Here is a 19,749-nt window from a genome sequence, read left to right on the forward strand (position 1 = left end):
GTTCAATGGGTGCAGATGATGAAACTGGCATCAGCCATTTTCTATATGGGCCTGTAGGAGATGTGCTGTGCTGATGTAAGAACCTTATTTTAACCAGAGTGGCTTTTCTTTCCCTGAAAGTAGAAGCTGCCTGTGATCCATGGAGATGTCTATTTTGGGACTGTGTGATCTGACACACTTTGTCAGATACCAAGAAGAAAAAAGTTCATCAGTAGATTCAGTTCATCTTCACACCTCAACATGAGAAAAGGTCTCTTTGTTGACAAAAACCAAATATTGTAAATGCAGAATCATTGTTTCAAGAGTCCATACATGCACATTATAACATAACACATCATTGCATAATATACATCATACTGATGTCACTAGTGCAATGTCTTTGCTCCAACACACAGGGTTCACTGTGGCATAGTTGAGCAAATTGAAGGAAATGATCTGACATTAAGCCTAGATTTAGTAATTTGATTTAGATACCCTGTATCAGGGAAGCATTTGTATTCATTTAGGTAGTGAAGTAGAAGATAAGTGATTTAACTCGGAGGAGTGTGTGTGTTCGAGAGATTAAAGGTACAGCTACAGGATATGACTGCAGGGATGCTATTATTTTGACATGAATGAAAGTGAGCTCTTTCAAAGTCTATGTTGCTTGTGGGTGTCTGCTCCACTCATACTAAATACAGCATTAGCAATCCATCAACTGTACGTTTTGAATACTGATTCATTTTAATTTCAAAAGTAACTTGGTTTCTCTGTTTCTTCCTGTTTGATCAGTGTTCAGAAGCTCAGCGAGTTTTTCTCAAGCGATGAGATTGGAGACGAACAGGAGCCCAAAGCAATGGTAACCCCTGGCTCCAGCAATCACAACCAAAACAGATACCAGGCTGTGGTAAGTCCATGTAATCACATGATTTGGGGGTTGGCTTCATTTAGACAGTAAAGTCGTTGATACTCACAGTCTTCTCTTCTGCTGCTTCCAGGCTGTCTCACTTTACTGTGACTGTTGTTTTCTTCCTCCTCCTTATCGTCTTCCTATTAATATCACCATTTACCCCTGTGTCCTTCGTGCCTGATGTTATACAACCCTCCCCTAGAAACCCTCTAAATCTTTCCCTTCATCCTCCTCCTCCTCTTTGTCCCGCCACCACCAGCCACTGAAGGTGGTGAACCGGAAGCGTCCACCAAGGGACGACTGGAACAACTACAGCTCACAGGGGGACCACGAGGGCGACAGACCCTGCCAGGAGGTGGACCAAGACATCTGTATAAAGGTGAGAGAAACAAAAGGAATGAGTGATGCAATATTCCTGCAGGTTTTATTAACATTGCAGTGGTGATATAGCAGTTAAAGCTTCATTTGCAATTGTATAAATTTGACTTTTTTAAAGTCATTTCAAATGACATTGACTAAGTTATTGGGGGCAAACACACTTTCTCTCCAAGTTTTGTTAAGACCTTCAGAGATTTCTTTGCATGAGGGACAAACAATCTAATCAATTCCATTTCAGGTATAGACCTGGAGGAAAGAGAGGTTGATAACATAGAGCAGGCTGGGGTCTATGACAGGAAGGAGAGATAAATTGGCTGTCACAAGAAAACACGTTTTGATTAAAGCTTGCAAAAATGCATCTCTTTTCTGGGCCTGGCAGTTTTCGCATAGGCACAGATTTGCACCCTTGACAATTGTTATTAATATCTGGGATGCTGTTGATTGGAATTTCATTAAAATGTAAGAAAATGAGCTCTATGTCTAGGTCTGAGCACTTTTAAAGTGCAGTGATTTGCCTCCATAAAATATTAAATCACACCAGTGTCGTCCTTCCCCTGGATCAAATGAATAAGAAAGAGGTTACATTTACTTCTTATTGCATCACTGTCTCTGTACAGAGTTGTGCATGAATCCCATGTTTACTGTTTAGTTGTTAAAGAGACATCTAAATGAGTCTGTGCTATGCTTTCCTCAGATAACTAGCGGTTATTTCACCTGGACCGATGGACCACCAACACTTTCTAATGTGGACATAAAGATTCCTTTTGGTGAGCGTCAGGCAGTGTGATGTACGATCTGCTTCGCCTTCTTTAGTTCTTCACCCAGGATCCCTACGCACCTGTTTAATGCATTGCCTCTCAAACCTCTCAGGTAAGCTGACTATGATTGTGGGCCAGGTGGGTTGTGGAAAATCGTCTCTGCTGCTGGCAGCGCTGGGAGAGATGCAGAGAGTGTCAGGAACAGTCACCTGGAACAGGTCAGTTACAAGTTCGCTGTCTTCTTTTCTTGTCAATCCACTCGTATACTTTAGTTAAAACGTTTGAATCACTTTTTTCATTTGAATGATTGAGTTACCTGTTACCTCATCCGTCTGACAGACTCAGAGATACACTTTTGTAGCTTTACAATAAGGAAATAAAGAAAACCTGTGTAGTACCTGTGTGAAAATAATTGCAATTATTGCTAGATGGGTGCTGATTTTTCTTCGACCTAGTATCTGATATATACTGTGATTAAATAGCACCTCTTCCTAAATGAAATGACTCTGTGCATTTGAGGGTTTTTCCTTCAACAAGATAGTGCTGGTGTCATTAACATAACAGTATTTATACTTTGATGACTTGCACAGAAGCATTTAATAAAATGTAAATCAAGGAGACTTATTGTAGTCTCACAATAACACTAATAAACACTACACAATGGATTGTAATGGAATATTGTTGTATAGTGTTATCCCAATTCTAAGGATCGGTGTCAAGTTTGGGTCATGCAAACATATTGATGGCACAATTTCATAAAATTTTGTTCTTGTGTAAAAACCTCAGTCAAGTCTGGCTCTTTCTAGGCGAATAGGCTATCTGCGGGTTTGTAGGTAAAGTGTGTGTGTATGTGTGTGTGTGTGTGTGTGTGTGTGTGTGTGTGTGTGTGATGCACATACATCTCTGCATGTCCACAGGACAGGCTTAGAAATAGAGAATTGTCCAATAGGGACCCTTGTGTTACCTAAATTGACTCTAATCTTAACAACTACATGGTGTGTTCTGAAAGTCCTACCACATATACTACAGTTAATTGTTCATTCATTGACAAAGCAATAAGATCCATGTGCAGTCAGGGAAACCCATGTACTGTGTGTTATACAGTTCATAGTTAAAGTGAAAGGTTAATTTGAAAGGAATTATATTTATGGAGACCCACAGCACTGTGGTCAATATTCTTTTTCTCACTCTCAGTCTGTTTGGCAGTCGAGCTCGTGTTCTTTACACCTCTCTGCTTAATTGTTCTGTCAGTGAGCGTTTATTAATGCATTTTCTTGCAGCAATAGATTCTATGTCCTGACAAGGCAATGCGGTTACCTTCAGAATCAAACCTTTTCCCACAACATGGCAATATAACAAAAATAGATTGGTAAGTCAGTGAAATAGAGCTGACACTGCTAAACCAATGTGCTAAATGAATGAAATGTCCCTGAAGTACTTCACATTGGGAGGACTCTCACAGGAATATCATCTCCATGCAAAGGGTGCTGGAATAAATAGTATTATGTTATCATATTACAGTATGAACAGCTCTGAAATAGAGAATGAGAATGTTGAATAAATAACAAGTAATAAGTGGAACCAGTAAACAGGTGCTGGTTAGAGCTCGTGTTGCTGGGTTATTTTACAGAATTGAACCTGACACTGTGAGTCAAAAGTCAGCTCTTCATCAGTGATGGCGTCTAAAAAAAAAACTGTTCCTGCGTCTGTTGGTTGTGGCGCACAGCGCTCTGTAGCGCCTACCAGAGGGGAGAAGTTGGAACAGGTTGTGTCTGGGGCGAGCTGGGTCTGCAGTGATGTTTCCTGCCTGTTTCCTGACTCCGGAAGAGTGTAAGTCATAAATGGAGAGCAGGTTGGCACCGATGATCTTTTCTGGAGACCTAACTGTCCGTTGTAGTGTGCTCCTGTCCTGTTTGGTGGCAGGTCAAAACCAGGTAGTGATGGAGATGCAGAGGACAGGCTGGATGATGGCTGTGTGGAAGTGGATCAGCAGCTCCTTAGGCAGATTCCTGAGCTGGCGCAGGAAGTACATCCTCTGCTGGGCCTTCTTGATGATGGTGTCAGTGTTGGGCTCCCACTTTAGGTCTTGAGATATAGTGGATCCCAGAAACCTGAAGGAGTCCACAGCAGACACAGAGCTGTTGAGTATGGCGATGGGGGAAGAGTGTGGGGGTTGGGCTCCTACTGCAGTCAACGATAATCTCCCCAGTTTTGAGCGTGTTAAGCTCAAGGTTGTTCTGACCGCACCAGAGAGCCAGTTGACTGGCTGACTCATCACTGTCCCAGATGAGGCCGGTCTTCTGCCTCTGGAAAAGCTGGCGCACATCCACTTCACAGATTGTGAGTGCAGGTGAGGGGTTAGAAGGGGGGACGGGACAGGGTACGGGTGGGTGAAGATGACTGACTGAAGTGTGATTTGGGGGAAGGGTGTGACTGTGGGCTTTTCAAACCTACAGTAAAATCCATTTAGCTTGTCAGATCGTTGAGGACCAGCAGCGTTGGGGGGGTGGTCTCCTATTGTTTGGGAGTGTCTGCAGGCCTCTCCACACTGATTAAGGCTGATTGATTTATATCTTATCAGCATAGCTCCTCTTAGCTGCTTTGATCTTTTATATCTTTTCATTGTGTTATGTGGATGGTTCAGTAAATTTTGTGGCTGTGGTGGTGATTATTTGGGTGTACTGTTGCACTAAATTATTTCTCTCCTCGTTTTTGGTTTAGTTTAAAAAACTGATTAGTTAGGACAGCAGACCAACACAAAGGGAGCATGTTGAAGAAAGTCCTAATATTGCAGCAGAATGTGAATGGGCAATAAGAAGTTTCAGCGAAACTAAACCCAGTGGATCGAGAAAAAAACAGAACATTTGAAAAAGCTCAGCTGAAACTGAACACTCATACCCCACCCAATGCATTCTGGGAGTCATTAGCTCCTATCTACAGCATCTTGTCACCTCCCGAGGATAGTGCCGCTATTGGTCACCACTTGTCAACAAAGTTTAGTTCCCCCTACTTGATTATCAGGGTGTCCCTGGCAGCCAGACACACACACACACACACACACACACACACACACACACACACACACACACACACACACACACACACACGCGCACACACACACACACACACATACACATACCTACACTCAGTCACACACAGTTCCTCCTTCTGTCCCAATGCCAGGGCTGAGCTGGCACTGCCTCTGAGATAAGATTGGTATGCGGGTGCCTAACCCTTTCACTTATCACGTGTCCCAGGGAGAGACTAAGGAGCTGTCATTTAGATTTTGCCCTCCTGAAGCATTCAGACACATTAAAGGTCCCATGACATGGTGCTCTTAGGATGCTTTTATAGATACCTTAGCAGTCCCCTAATACTGTATCTGAAGTCTCTTTCCCAAAATTCAGCCTTGGTGCCAAATTCCAGCCACTAGAGGCAGTCCCACAATGAGCTTTCCTTAGTATGTGCCATTTCTAAATCTGTAGTTTTTTTTGGGGGGGGCAAGGTGGAGGCTGGGGGTGTGGCCTTAACCAACTGCCACTTTGCTTGTTTGAAAGCCATGATGTCTTTCTCTCATGGGCAGGGAAATTTTCATGCCATGGGACCTTTTTAAGATGATATTGCCTTATTTTTTCACGATGTTGTAATTGTTGTGCCGTGTTTTAGTCAGCAACATTTAGAGCTACACTTGTATGTAAAGTTGTACCAGAGGGGTAAGGGTCTGATTTGCCACAGATTAAAAACCAGCAGATCAAGTCACTGAGATAAGAAATGCACATAAAGCAAAATGCAGTAAAAGTGCAGCATGTGCCTGTCAGGAATGAAGAGCATGACTAATAATAAGAGTGAGCAGTCTCGCCCCCTTCATGAAGACTCTCAGCACATGGTTCACTACTCTGTCTACTACTGGTCCCTAAGATCAAGAATATACTTTTAATCTCAAATGGTTATGAGTGTGTAACGTTTTTTCTGACTGCTTTCTCGTCAGTGTAGCGTCACTTCTGTCCTTTTCTCTGAGCTTAAGGCTGTATAAAAGGACATAAAAATCATACAGTGATAAGGCAGCAGTATGACAACGGGAACAAGTTGTACTTTATCATTTTAGTGTCTATACACTGAAATCTGTGCATGTTTGGGTAGTTTCTGAGGAAATAAAACCTGTTAGAGGATCAAATTACAAGTCATGGAAGGAGGCATCTTTCTTTGACGCCCCCCCCACCCCAACCCAACACTCCTCCTCACCCACCTGCTCCCACTCTCCCACTCTAAATATGGCACAGAGCAGGGAGCGAATTTCTCTGTTGGTAAAGACTATTTCAATCTAATGTCCAGTCAATTTAGGATTTGTCCTGAGTGGGAAACATTGCTGCAGCAAGCATAAGACACAATAAACAGACAACATGACATTAAAACATACAGCAGTTGACATACAAGTGCTCAGGGTGACATACACCGTTGCACCGTTGAGAAATTATCCGGAATCGTTAAAGTTCCTCTGTAGCAAGCTGAAGTGTCAAACATAACTGCACGGTGGCTATAAATAATGCAATGAACATGTAATGATCTCAGAGCAGGTTGGATATCTTGTGTGCAGTGAGGTCAAGAGTCTCAAAATTGGGAAGCAAAGCCAGTTGGATAGTGAGGTTGTGACCTCCAACCTGCTGATGTAATTACCAGCAACACATCTACTAACTGACCAAGGCAAGGCAAGGACATTTTATTCGTATAGTACTTCACAGCAGCAGTGTAATTCAAAGTGCTTTACATAAAACATCAAACACATTATTACAAATTATTTAAAAAAAGATTTGTACATATTAATACAAAATTAAGAACAGTGAATAAAAGCTAAAAACAACTAATGCCAAATTAAAAACATTTAATCAAAAACAGGTTGAATAACAGACTCAAAGAATAAAATTCACAGTGCACTGCAGTGCAAGGAATTAAACAGAGGCAAAATAAAAAAGGAAAGGTCATCAGCCTTGATTTAAAAGAGCAGAGCGTTGGTGCTGATCTACAGTTTACCGGGAGGTTGTTCCAGATATACAGAGCATATATAATTTATAAGGACCCAACAGTTCTAATAATTCCCCCAGAGGAAGTATTTTGTGTTGACAAATAGGGCGGCATCCTCAGACGTGGTCGTCACAATCACAATCACAATCAACATGCACCATTACTCCCTGTCATCATTAGGGGACTTCAAGTTTTAATGACGGACATTTAATTTAATTTAGGCCAGTTAGAAACTGTGGGAAGTTCCTTGGCCTGGCTTTGATGATTAGACTTAGAATTTCCCGCTGCTGATAGAAACTGTCCTGTACGACCCCCTAATGAATTCTCCTCTGACCTTTCATCCTAAAGGTGTTGATAGACATGAGGGGAAAATAGCCCTCGGTGCTTCACTCAGAGAAAAAAGCTGTAAGTCATCAACTGCGGCATGATTGCCCTGCTTTTATGATTTCTGCAGAATAAAGACAATCAGCTGTACGTTTAGACTTCAAGTTTCGTTTTTTCGTTGACTTATGGTGAGGTCTGATGAGGTTTTTTCTTAAGGGGCATTTTCATTGGGAGTTGTGGGAAATTGCAGTTTAGCCCTGGTAATTTAAAAAATCTCCAGCCCCCTTAAAGAGAGTCAATTTTATAATTAAAATTAAAATTGATTTCTATGTTGTGAACTCTTCTTCTTAAACATAAATTTTCCACATTGCCCACATGTGTCATTTTAAAATATATATTTTTTTAAAGTTGAATAACGTCGTTTGCCAATCATGTTGTACACGAGGCTAACTAAATGAGCCAATGTGGATCATTGGCGTCTCCCGTCACATCTGTTCACTTCGGTGTTGTTTAAAAAAAAAAGTATGTTTGTAAAAAAACAATGACGTACATTTTGTTTAAACACATTGCAAACATATTTGTTCTGTTATTCATATCTCTTATATTCTGCTCAACCCCTCCGGCCTTGACCTAAAACGTTGACGTCAATGTTATTTCATTTTACTTAAAAAAAAAGTCAGCCCACCCAACAATGTTTATCATGTTTGTTTTATGTCAGACCTTCTTAAATGTCAGTCACCAGTTCACTTTCTAACAGCTGCTGCAGTGACCTGTTGGAACTCAGAACTTCTTCAGAGTCACCTTCTCAGAACAAGAGAGGTGTCAAATTGGCAAACCTAAAAACACACCGCGGCTTCTACTGAGCATGTGCAAATCTCCAAACAGCGAATAGGATCTTAATGAATTGAGTCAATTGATGATATGAGGAGTTTGAATGTTAATTGTTATGTGCAAATGTGTGTGTGTACACTTTGAGGCATTTAATTATTGTACAAATAAAAGTTTATGGAAGTTTTAAATTATATAACCAGATTGGGAGTATTCATTGCTTTAACTATTGTTTGATACCCTTCGTAGACCGGCAACTTTTTTCCTTCCTTTGTGGACTGTGGCGCGAATATGTTGCCGGGCAGAATTCAGATTTACTGTCCATCACATCAACAGTGTGTGTAACATAAAGACATCCAGACGTTCAATAAACGATGCCTCCAAATGACCCGTGAACAACTGAGAAACTTGTAATACATCTAAACGACACTGATAATATGTTGCTGCAATGTACAGGTTTCCATCATAATAACACGTCTAGGTGCTCAATAAACTACGTTCAGAATACCCCACAATCATTACAGATAAAGATATTTTGCATACTTCGCTTATGTGTGCTTCCTGGGTATGAGTTAAAAGAAAGATGAGATAAGATAAAAAACAGTACTATAGTGGCTATATTGTGATTTTTTTTTCACAGTTATGCTTTGACTACTGTGATGTCAGCTGTATTACTTAGACTACTGTGGTTTTGTCATGTCGACACGTTGTAATGTAAACTTTACAGCATTCTACTGTACTGTACAGTAGTGTTACTGTGAAATCTAAAGTAAATAACTGTAGATTTCACACCCGTTATTTACAGTGTACACTTTCACTTATATTTGTGTGTGCGTGTGTGTGTGTTTTCTCTATTTACTGCAGCCTGCCAAACCTGGAGTCTGAAGGAGACGAAAGGTAAGTAAGAGAGCCAAAAGGAGAAAAAAAAAGCCCAAGTACCCAAACATAAACCAGTGCTATCATGTATTTTTAGATCTGCCTTAAAGGACAATTTTAAACCCGCATGACGATCTGAGATTAAGGACAAATGTCAGTATGAATCAAATACATTCAAAATATGCGTAGCCTTTGTTGCCAAAATTGCAAACACACTGCAGTACCCTATTTCTGATGAGAGGATAGACATTTGATTTAGCTGTTGTCCATGAACAATAGTGGAGTGGAGACTGTAAATCCCTCTTATAAATACAGCTCTGATAACAGTTCAGGATTGTCACTGGTTGAGCTAACGCAAAAGTTGTAATTTTAGCACGCACGCATGCACACACACACACACACACACACACACACACACATACAAACAAACAATGGGTAATGGGTGTCATCCATGTCGGCCTGCGTTTGCCAACAGTATGTCAACAGAGCATTTGACAGCTGTTGTCTGATCATTGGCTGTTTCTGTCTAACCGGACACTGACACAATAGGAAACCTTTACCTCTGTAAGTCTATTGATAGCGGTGTACTTTACATGGGAGTGTCTGGTGAATAACAGTATAGAACATTAAGTCAGTTTAAAAAGTCTGGGCACAGTGAAAGTTTGAATGTGCAATGTAAACAAGGTACTGAATTTGTAAGTACCTCAGCCCGTGAACTTGTTACTTGGAATGATTATTTTCATCAGTCATTTCAGAGGTCAGACTTTTATATAGATTAGCATTTAGGATTACTTAGATTTTGTCATAAAACATTATATATAGATATATAAATCCTACTTCCAAATACTGTATATAAACATACACAAAACAAAATAATAAATTGCATTCAATCAATCAAGATATAAAAAAACAGAACCACAACATCATGATATCATATTTTTTATAGTGGTATTTTTAAAGCCTACTTTCTAATCCTATGTGTTGCTTGTCACTAAAGTTATTAAGTTGGTCATCATCTAAGTAGTTTTTATTAAGTAAAAAAAAATCCCCAGCTAACTGGAACTTTTACTGGGGACATTGGTATTTTTAGCTCACCCTGTCTCTTTGCTCTGCGACTGTTGATGGCCAGAAAAGCAAAAGCTTTGGACAGGATTCTGCTCTCTAGTCAGGAAGGAAGCATGGCACATAGTGTGTGTGTGTGTGTGTGTGTGTGTGTGTGTGTGTGTGTGTGTGTGTGTGTGTGTGTGTGTGTGTGTGTGTGTGTCACCACGACATTGATTCTATCTTAATGAGTCTTTGTGTCTTCTCAGGATGAAATTGGTTTGCTTAAAAACGTACCAGCCAGTAAAAACGGAGAGGAAATAAGTCTCATTTCATTGAGCTTTCATTCAATTTTCTTATTTCCTTAAAAAGTCACATCAGTCTTTTGGAACACATTCTAAAGCCATGATACAGTTTTGCGAGTTTAGTGTATTTACAGTGTTTAAGCAAGAACACACAACTCATTCTTTTCTCACCTTAACACCTCAAATTGACCCGTTTTCGTATATCAATGTTCTTTGTAATTCTCCAAAATAACATGACTGATTCCACACAACGCTCTTTGGCAAGTGCAAATCTCTGCTTTCATTCATTTTAAGTTTTATTCAATTTTATACCATTTGAAAAACAAATTGAAGTGGTGAAATAGTATTGAGTAAAAGTTGACAAATTCCAGTCTGTGATTATCCATCAACATACGTTTACAGTTATAGTGCATTTTAAAGAGAGAGAGAGAAAGACAGACAGAGAGTGAGAGAGACATACACTAGATGAACAGGATACCAGCAAACAGCAACAAACATCCTATCAGCCGTGTTGACACACTAAGCTCAGCAAGAGGAATCAGATCCTCTGAGAACTGAATGAGTCAGAGTCCAAACGGGTTGATTTCCATATCAGCAAATTACAGGAAGAAATATTGGGAGGGGGGGGGAGGGGGTGCTTATTTATAGGAATGACAAGATCTCAGCTAATGATAGATGTGCTCATGTAGGGCAGTGGATGGTTGGCCTGCTGTTTGGTCTGCTGAGCAGTGAAATGATTGTCATAGTGCGGGAAGCATATATGGGTCAATGTGTGTGTGTGTGTTTGTTTTCTGTTAATCATTACAGGATAAAAGTGGAGTCGACAATCTGTTTATCTCAAATTTGACCGTATGGCTTATTTCATGTTTGTGTGTGTGTGTGTCTGTGTGTGTGTGTGTGTTTGATATTTTCTCTGCAGTCCCACGGACAGAGATGCAGCAGGTGATGGAGAAATCAGGTGAGCTCAGACAACAACATGCCACACAGTCGGCGGTCTCCATAGAGACGCATCACAATTATCCGCAGAGGAGGGCAGCAATTTTCATGTTTTTCTAGAAATCCACTGAGGATAATGGAGAACCAGATATTCCCTCTGCTCACATACCCCCAACCCTCAGCTGCATATTGACTACACAAAAAACGCCACAGTCTCTATTGATCTCTGGACCAGGACTAGGTTATGGACTGTTTTTTTTATCACCAGCTATTGGTTTCCTAACCGTGGCCCGTGTGTAAAGTCAAATTTGAACACAGACAACAGATCATTGATTGTTTGACCCTTCTCTATGTGTACATGAACCTCTGGTAGGAAGAGAGGCGCTGTGGCCTACGCTTCCCAGAAGCCCTGGCTGTTGAATGCGACACTGGTGGAGAACATTACCTTTGAGATGCCCATGATCAAACCGAGGTAAGACCTTGTACCTGCACCACACTAAAAAAGGTTATGTCTGTTTAAGCCCTGCTGAACTCCACCATGGGGCTTCTGTTGGATAGGGCAATAGAAGCAGTGGAGACAGATGTGACTTAAGATTTTAGGATTTTATTAGACAGTCAACTGTAAAGACATGACAAGAAATTAGAAGCCAAAGATGGGGAAACAAATCAAAATGGGGCAGTTGGCCCTGTAGGCCACCAGGGCACAAAAAACACAAATACATTTCATTTATTATGCACTAACAAAAATAGCAAATTGTACTGTATTAATTTGGTAAACTAAATATTAAAAACACCTCTTACTCCACAGTCACATAGCACCACACACCACAGCTTCCAAAATGACCATAAGTTGAATCAGCTCCTCTTTTAAAATGTTTCCTCAAAAACTGACATTATAACGAATTTATTGTACGACTGATGCATAAGCCTGCATTAGTTTTTGCTAGTACCTGATAAACTGGCAACTGAGTGTATTTGTTAGTTCATCGGTCAGGGTTGCATCATTCTGTTTTCAATGCAAACTCTTTTGTTTTAATCTTTTTGGTTTGTGGATCTGCTTCACATTGAACAAAACTTTATAGACTATACTGTACAGATTGCTAGTGCATTAGTAACCACGAACAATCTGTCTTCCTTACATTGACAACTGGACGTCGCGTTGCTTCAGTGCTGTCAATGCGGCACCCATAATCACAGAAAAACTAGCTGTCTAAAGGCATTCTCATTTAAAATGACATTCAGAGTTGTTAATTAAAACAGATTAATCAATATCTTGTCAGGCTAAGCTGTTAGGCCAAAAAAGAGCCAATCACCTCTCTGCTCCCTGAGGCCACTGTGGTAAATTGGATGTATCAATGCCTGATTGAGTCAACAGTTTCAATCCAGTATAACAAAAAAAGCCAGAGCTGGACTTCTCAAATAACTTGTTTTTTGCATGGAGACACCTGGAGCCGGACCAGTCTTGGCAGAACGTGTCTTTTGGCTGTGCAGCTTCTACAGTTTCACTCACTCCTGGCTCAACAACATAATGCTGTTTTTAGCCTGCATGAGCACATTCAAAAATACACACACACATTCTCTACTGACATACACACACATTTGCACACACTCATTCGTACACTCATACAACAAATGGTCTTTCTAAAAAGGGTCAGTGGCCAATATTTATGGTTGTGGCCTGGCTCTTTCTGGGTCTAATCGACTCTCTCTTTTTTTTCTTTCTTTTTTTTTTAAATACATCAGAAGGACGGCTGTGGTTGGTTGCTGTTGATGTTAGCCAAACCGGCATTGCCTCTCCTTGCTGTTTCCTCTGTCATCTCTCTTTTCCCCCAGTCCTGTCCTGCTGTCAATTTACTCTCTTGTGAGATTCAGAGGCGCAAACTCACTTTCGCACTACAGTATGAGGTGTTTCCAAAAAGGTTGAAGCTGTCATTGTTGCTGTGTCACTCATTAGCTTTTGTCTGCATCATGTGCACAACAGTCGGTTAAAGTTACACAGTCATTTCAAACTTGGCTTGGGTAGATGTACAACTAGGTGCAAAAGCTTGGCTTTTCTCCTGTCTTTCAATATTGCATTATATTTTTAGCATATTAGCTTGAAATGGCGGGTTTGTGCAGGATTTCCCATGTTGCTCTAGTGATGGTTCTCTCTGACCAATCATGGCCCCATATTTGTAGATCCCATATTTCTCAAAAGAACTGTCAACCTGACTTGTTGTGCGGCGTCGTTTACATTGTACTTTCAAGACCACGTGAGTAGCTCCAAATGGATCATTTAACAATGACGACGCATCGTAATGAATAACATGCCATTCATTGAAATCTGAAAACTGATGCAGCCCTGGACTGTGTCCCCAGTGCATCTCTGTGCTCTCGGCTCGGCCTTTCTTCTCTTTATTCTGTCTGTTCAAGCGAGTCTGATTCAGCGCTCAGGGCAAAATCTTCCAAGTGAGACCACATAGGCTGCTGAAACTCATTACTTTATTTCATTTCCAGTGTTCCATGGCTCGGATCAGATATTTTATTGGGTTGTGTTATGCATACACAACAGCTTAAGTTGTCTGTAGATAGATAAAGACGTCTAAAATTAATAACGTACCATTCTAATTAATTTACTGGATTATTCTAGCCAATAAGTTAATACTGAGCAGACCAATAGTTTCCTTCTGGCTGGTATTAGCAGCTGCTCTCTGTCCTCATCTGTATTCTGTCTCTGTTTGTGCCTGCCAGGTACAAAGCTGTCATCGAGGCCTGCTCTCTCCAGCCTGACATCGACATCCTTCCACAAGGGGACCAGACAGAGATCGGGGAGCGGGTCAGTATGACAGTAAAATATACAATTTCCTTTGAATTCCTCTGTCTTTTATTTTTCAGAACTGGCCATAGCTCCTACTGTGGCTCACTGTATTGCAGAATCATTTGTCATCATTACTGTGCAGCCAGGTTTTATTGTCTGGGCATAGGGAGTTGGACTGACCTTGTTCGGCCATAGAAATGTCATGTTGGATTTCCTCAGTAATGTGGGAAATAAACCACAATCTCCTTTGTTACTCTGGGGGCTAGTGCCACCCACATTTATGGATGTAATCATGTTGTTCATCCCTCTTTCTAGTTGTAAAGTTTTCTTCCCTCTGGTGCAGGGTATTATCCTGTCAGGAGGACAGAAACAGCGTATCAGCGTGGCCAGAGCCTTGTACCAACAGACCCACGTGGTCTTTCTGGTGAGTCCTCTTCTTCCCTCACGCATCAGAAGAACAATTTCAGTTGTTGCATTGCACCTTTTAATTGACCCTGTTAGCAGACAGTCTATTGGTATTCACAATCAAACGTTGTTTCTGAAGCTTTTCTTGAGGACTCAGATGTGATTCTATTTCTGATGCCTTCCTACGTGACAAAAATAGCAACACGCTCTCTTAATCTCAGCTGTGGGACTGAGAAGCTCACTGCAACTTTCAACTGACCGTTTGAAAATGTCAGTTGCTGGGGGATTTTACCACCTGTCAGTTGATAATCACGTTGTAATACATGTTCAGGATTTCAACATCCTTGAATCTGCAGATTAGTCTGCGTGATTAATGGTTTAATCTATGAAATGCTAAAAAATACATTCTCATTGCCCACAGTGTTGTTGTCAGTTTGCTTGTTTTGTCTGACTAACGTCTAAAAACAGCAAATCCTCAAGTTAAAAAAGAACGTTGGAATTTGGGGCATTTTTGCTTGAAAAAAGACTGAAACTATCAATCAAACTTGTATTTCTGTGCATCAATCGAACCACTGTCAGTCAGATCTAATTTAACCACACCCTCACAGTGCTCAGGGGCTGAGTTCTTGATAAATTACAAATAAGAAAGATTATTTCTTAACACTGATTGCTACATTTTAATGTCTGCTGATGTATTTATTTTTATTTTTAATTTTTAGGATGACCCATTCTCTGCTTTAGACATCCATCTTAGTGACCATCTGATGCAGGACGGTCTGCTCAAGCTCCTGAGAGAGGAGAAGAGGACGGTGGTGTTGGTCACACACAAACTTCAGTATTTACCACATGCAGACTGGGTGTGTGTGTCTGTTGTCTGTGTGTGTGTGTGTGTGTTTGTGTGTGAGAAAAAGGGATATTTACACTGTTATCTTAACCAACTAGATGACCTGTTGATTAACAGAGCCTTTTACTCTTTAAAATGCACAGTAATTGATGCATTTGTCCATTTGTGAGGCTGTTACATTATCCATTATGTAACTATTCCATTATTTCATTTGGGTTGCAGATATTTTAATTTAGAAAGATCCTAGGCTGCATTAAGCTTGATTTCTGGTTTCTGCACATACTAAAGATTGCATTTCTCCTTCTCTACTTTTGTGTGTATGTGTTTTTTTCTTTTTACTAGATCATTGCCATGAAAGATGGCACTATCCAGACTGAAGGGACTCTGAAGGACATCCAGAACTCTGAGCCTGACCTTTTTGAGCAGTGGAAAACCCTGATGCACAGACAGGACCAGGAGTTTGAAACGGTGATTAACACTAGAACCGCCAAAGCCCACGCCATTTAACATTGTGGTATTCTGTCATTGTGTATGCTATCTTTCTCTCATGTCCTGACTTTACCTTTAAGACATATTCTGGACATGCCTTTATTGTCATGATGATAGAAAAATGTTTAGGAAACCAAAGAGGGGGTGTTTTAGTGTTGTTTACCCCGAAAACACACCCCTTTAGGGGGCTGATGATCGGTAACAACTATGAATCTTTGCTTTTCGTTTGGCGATTTAGAAGAGATGCAAACAATACAGTGCTGCTTGGAATGACAATGTGATTGCTCTGCCTCAGATCATAGTCTTTAGGATTCTGAGGAGAATCACATGTTTATCTTGATCGCTCCTCCAGGAGACAGAGGCGGCGAGTATGACAGATCTGGAGAGAAAAAACCTGCGGAGGGCCATGTACTCCAGAGAGGCCGCCAGGACTGAAGAGGATGAGGAAGGTGAGGGGTCTCAGTAACTAACTGCTTGATCACATGATGTATGACTGCAGTGATTCCTTTCCTGATATAGTATAGTGTGTGTGATCCACTGTTAATAATAAAGGCGGCGTATCATTTCCCTTCCCCTGTTGTGTCTATTTGCTGAGGGCAGCACCTGTTACATTACATTTAAGATTAAGCTCATCAGCTTCTTTTGAATGTTAACACTTGCTGGAATGTGTGCAATTATTTGAATGACTACAAATCCCCTCTATATCATTTCCATCCCTGGTTCTTTATTTATTCTATCCTGTGTATATGAAAACAAACATGGCATGGGTATTAAATGCTCCAGACTGTCTTATGGGTCTGGTGACATGTCTTTGCTTCTCTTTAGACTTTGTGGCAATCAGATATGACACCACCTTCTCTCTAGAAGTCTCCTGCTGGAGAAATCTGATCCTTTATATTGATGTGGCTCTGTTGTTCAACGGCCCCGTTGGTGGGAGGTGCCAAGCTGCAGTAGCTGTACTCTTTATCTTCTGTGTTGTCTCCTATGTTCTGGTGGCACCCCTGAGTGGACTTGTGAAATGGCTCCAGCTGCCCTTGTGTTTGATCGAGCAGGTGTGGCCAGAAAAGCATGGAGTGAAAAAAAGAAAAGTCGTTTGAAGCATTGTGACGCTGCAAGCAACTCACGGCCATGTCCGCTTCTCCCACCATGTTAGAATCTCATCAGCCATCATTTTCTTTTTCACCAAACATTTGTCCCTAGTGCTTCTCTAGACCTACTTAATGCTAGCATGATTGCACAGTAGATGATGGTAGCAATAGAATTATTCATTATTCATTCATTCATTTTTTTATTCATTCAGTCAGTCAGTCTTTTTTTCCTCTACTCTCCTGCTTCCTCTCTGCTTGTAGACTCCCAAAAGCAGCCCCCTACTCCAAAGCCTGCTGCATGATGTGATGTGATATATTTACATCAAGGGTGAGGAGGAGTCAGGAGGACGTTAACATTAGCTTCTCAGATCCAGTCAGCTGCTAAGTTTCCATCCACTTGTCAACCAAATTATCTGAATTTTGGTTAAAAAAAAACTCATGCGAATAAAGCTGGTGAAAGTGTGTTTCCATCCAACGGCTTTAAAACAAAGAAAAACCTGTGCGTAATGATGTCACATGCTGTTTTGCAATCAAATTGGTATATGGAATTGATTTTAGACACTTTAAAATGTTTCCTTTCATTTTTGCACTGAATCGCACAACATTCAAGCAAACTTTTACAAACAAAGTTTTTCTAGACAAAATGGATCCTGTCTACCAACACATGAACAATATTGCACAAGTTGTAATACTGCTTATGTGCCATCTGATAGCGACATATCAAGCTAAAATAAGAAAACAACGACACTATCAACACATCGCTATGACGATGCAGATGCAACATGCCTTGTTATGCCCCTCCGGCACCGCTGCAAGACTCTTTTTGAGACATGTCTCTTTGTTTGAGCGTCTTCCATTTACTCCGCAGGACGTCCCACAGCTTGTCCCAACCTTTGTCGGCCATTTCCTTCACGACTTCCTGATAAATTAAATTCAGAAAGTCTCTTGTCTCCTTGTCTGTCCACTTCCATCTGTCTTTGTTGACACCCGCCATGTGTCCAAACAGAGCGGAAATACTGGGCGGAAATTAACTAAAACTTCTTCTTCTTCATTTTGTGGCGGGCTGCAACCATAAAATGACCTAAAACTTAATCACAATTAATTATGTTTTTGCTAAATAACATTTCCATCAGTGTTTATTGCATAAGCCGATAAACAATCAGGATAAAATCCGATGAGACCGAACGTATTGTCTTTGAATTGTACTGTTTCCATAAGGCATTTTTCATTCAATATCACTTAACTTGAGTAAAAACGTATGGATGGAAACATAGCTACTGTATCATGGCTGCTCCGGTGCCCATGAAAAACACGGCATTCATGGGAATGAGCATTTGCTTGGTGTTTAAGAACATGAGTATATGTGTACATGCCGCAGCCTGTAGCAAGCTTTCTCTGTGGTTTCTCCTCTGCTTTGGTTATTTATTCTCTGTTATTTATTCTCTGCTCTTCCAGTACTGTGTCAGAAAAAGTACAGAGAGAGAGAAAACAGATAATGTAATATCTGAGAAGAAAGAGGAATGTCAAAAATGTCAGAGACCATATGAGCCATGAGCCACAGCAGAGGAGACCACAGTTAAACACACAGACCTAATATTTTCTGTAAAATCTGTATTCCCAGAAGAATCCCTGGAGAGCGACGATGACGACGACCTGTCGCAGGTTATGCGTCAGCGTGCCACCATCCCCTGGCGCTCCTGCGGCACCTACCTGTCCTCCGCCGGCGTCCTCCTGCTCCTCCTGCTCCTCCTGTCACAGCTGCTCAAACACTCCCTCATGGTCGCCATCGACTACTGGCTGGCACACTGGACGTCACACGTCATCGCGGCCAAGATGGTAACAGCTCAGAATTGCACCGTCGTTCAGGTGAGTGGCTGGACGCCATTGGTTTTGATTGACATGTGATCGTTGTTACCTGGCCAAACAATTTTTGTGTGAGAAAATAATCTGCAATTTAATCAATAATGAAAATAGTAGTTACAGCCCTTATTTGTAACAAACACATGTATGGAAAAGCAGCTAATCATGTGTTTTTTTGAGAACATACTCAAGTGAAATTACACTCTCACTAAATCGCTTGGGAATCTCAGTTGGGCAGACGAACACAGACACTGCCAGCTCCAGATGGAGCGTTTGCTTTCGCACCCTGAAGCAAGTGCAGCTCACACTCATCTGCATGTCATAGAAACAGAATGCAGTGATGGAGTCCCAGAGAAAGTGCTGCTGGGAAATGTAAAGATTCAGAGGTTTGATTAATGCCAATTTTATTGGTTAAAATGCATAACTTACATGCGTAAATGTAACCTGCATATATTATTTCGGAGTGCTTTTTCTCCCAACTGAAATGATGTGAAATAAACACACATCCTGATTTAGATACAACACCTAGAAGTGTCTGTGAGTGAAAGACAATGTGTCACCTACATACATTGATTTTCCCTTTTTTTCAGTTTAAAGATGTACTTTTTAAGGGGCCCATTCATCCAATAGAGTTTTAACTGACACACACATACACACACACACACACACTCAGAAACACAATATCATTACTATTATAGATAAAGTTTCGTCGTTCACCAGCTGTTGGTAGTTTATATAATTCTAGTCAATAAAGCTGATCTATTGTTAATGCTATTCAGTGAAGCTTATCTATTATTAACTGTTTGTGTGTGTGTGTGCGTGTGTGTGTGTGTGTGTGTGTGTGTGTGTGTGTTTGTGTGTGTGTGTGTGTCTGTTCTGTGAATTTGTAACGCCAAGTCACTTTTCACACAG

At 40.8% G+C, this 19,749-nt stretch overlaps 1 protein-coding gene across 6 annotated transcripts in view; it reads left to right on the forward strand.

Annotated features, from left to right (window-relative positions):
* abcc8 (ATP-binding cassette, sub-family C (CFTR/MRP), member 8) overlaps positions 1-19,749 on the forward strand; it is an 80,487-nt gene that overhangs the window by 30,428 nt on the left and 30,310 nt on the right. For 3 of the 6 annotated variants that reach the window (XM_034879426.1, XM_034879427.1, XM_034879431.1), the window contains 14 exons: positions 772-886; positions 1,092-1,268; positions 1,962-2,034; positions 2,138-2,243; positions 9,061-9,093; positions 11,338-11,376; positions 11,728-11,826; positions 14,085-14,169; positions 14,495-14,575; positions 15,276-15,413; positions 15,743-15,868; positions 16,242-16,338; positions 16,882-16,941; positions 18,599-18,843. In XM_034879426.1, coding sequence (XP_034735317.1) covers positions 772-886; positions 1,092-1,268; positions 1,962-2,034; positions 2,138-2,243; positions 9,061-9,093; positions 11,338-11,376; positions 11,728-11,826; positions 14,085-14,169; positions 14,495-14,575; positions 15,276-15,413; positions 15,743-15,868; positions 16,242-16,338; positions 16,882-16,941; positions 18,599-18,843 — 1,474 coding nt within the window. The remainder of the gene's footprint in view (positions 1-771; positions 887-1,091; positions 1,269-1,961; positions 2,035-2,137; positions 2,244-9,060; positions 9,094-11,337; positions 11,377-11,727; positions 11,827-14,084; positions 14,170-14,494; positions 14,576-15,275; positions 15,414-15,742; positions 15,869-16,241; positions 16,339-16,881; positions 16,942-18,598; positions 18,844-19,749) is intronic. The other 3 variants (XM_034879428.1, XM_034879429.1, XM_034879430.1) reach the window with 3 other exon arrangements.

This window comes from Etheostoma cragini, chromosome 8 (genome assembly GCF_013103735.1).
Source record: "Etheostoma cragini isolate CJK2018 chromosome 8, CSU_Ecrag_1.0, whole genome shotgun sequence".
Taxonomy (NCBI): Eukaryota; Metazoa; Chordata; class Actinopteri; order Perciformes; family Percidae; genus Etheostoma; species Etheostoma cragini.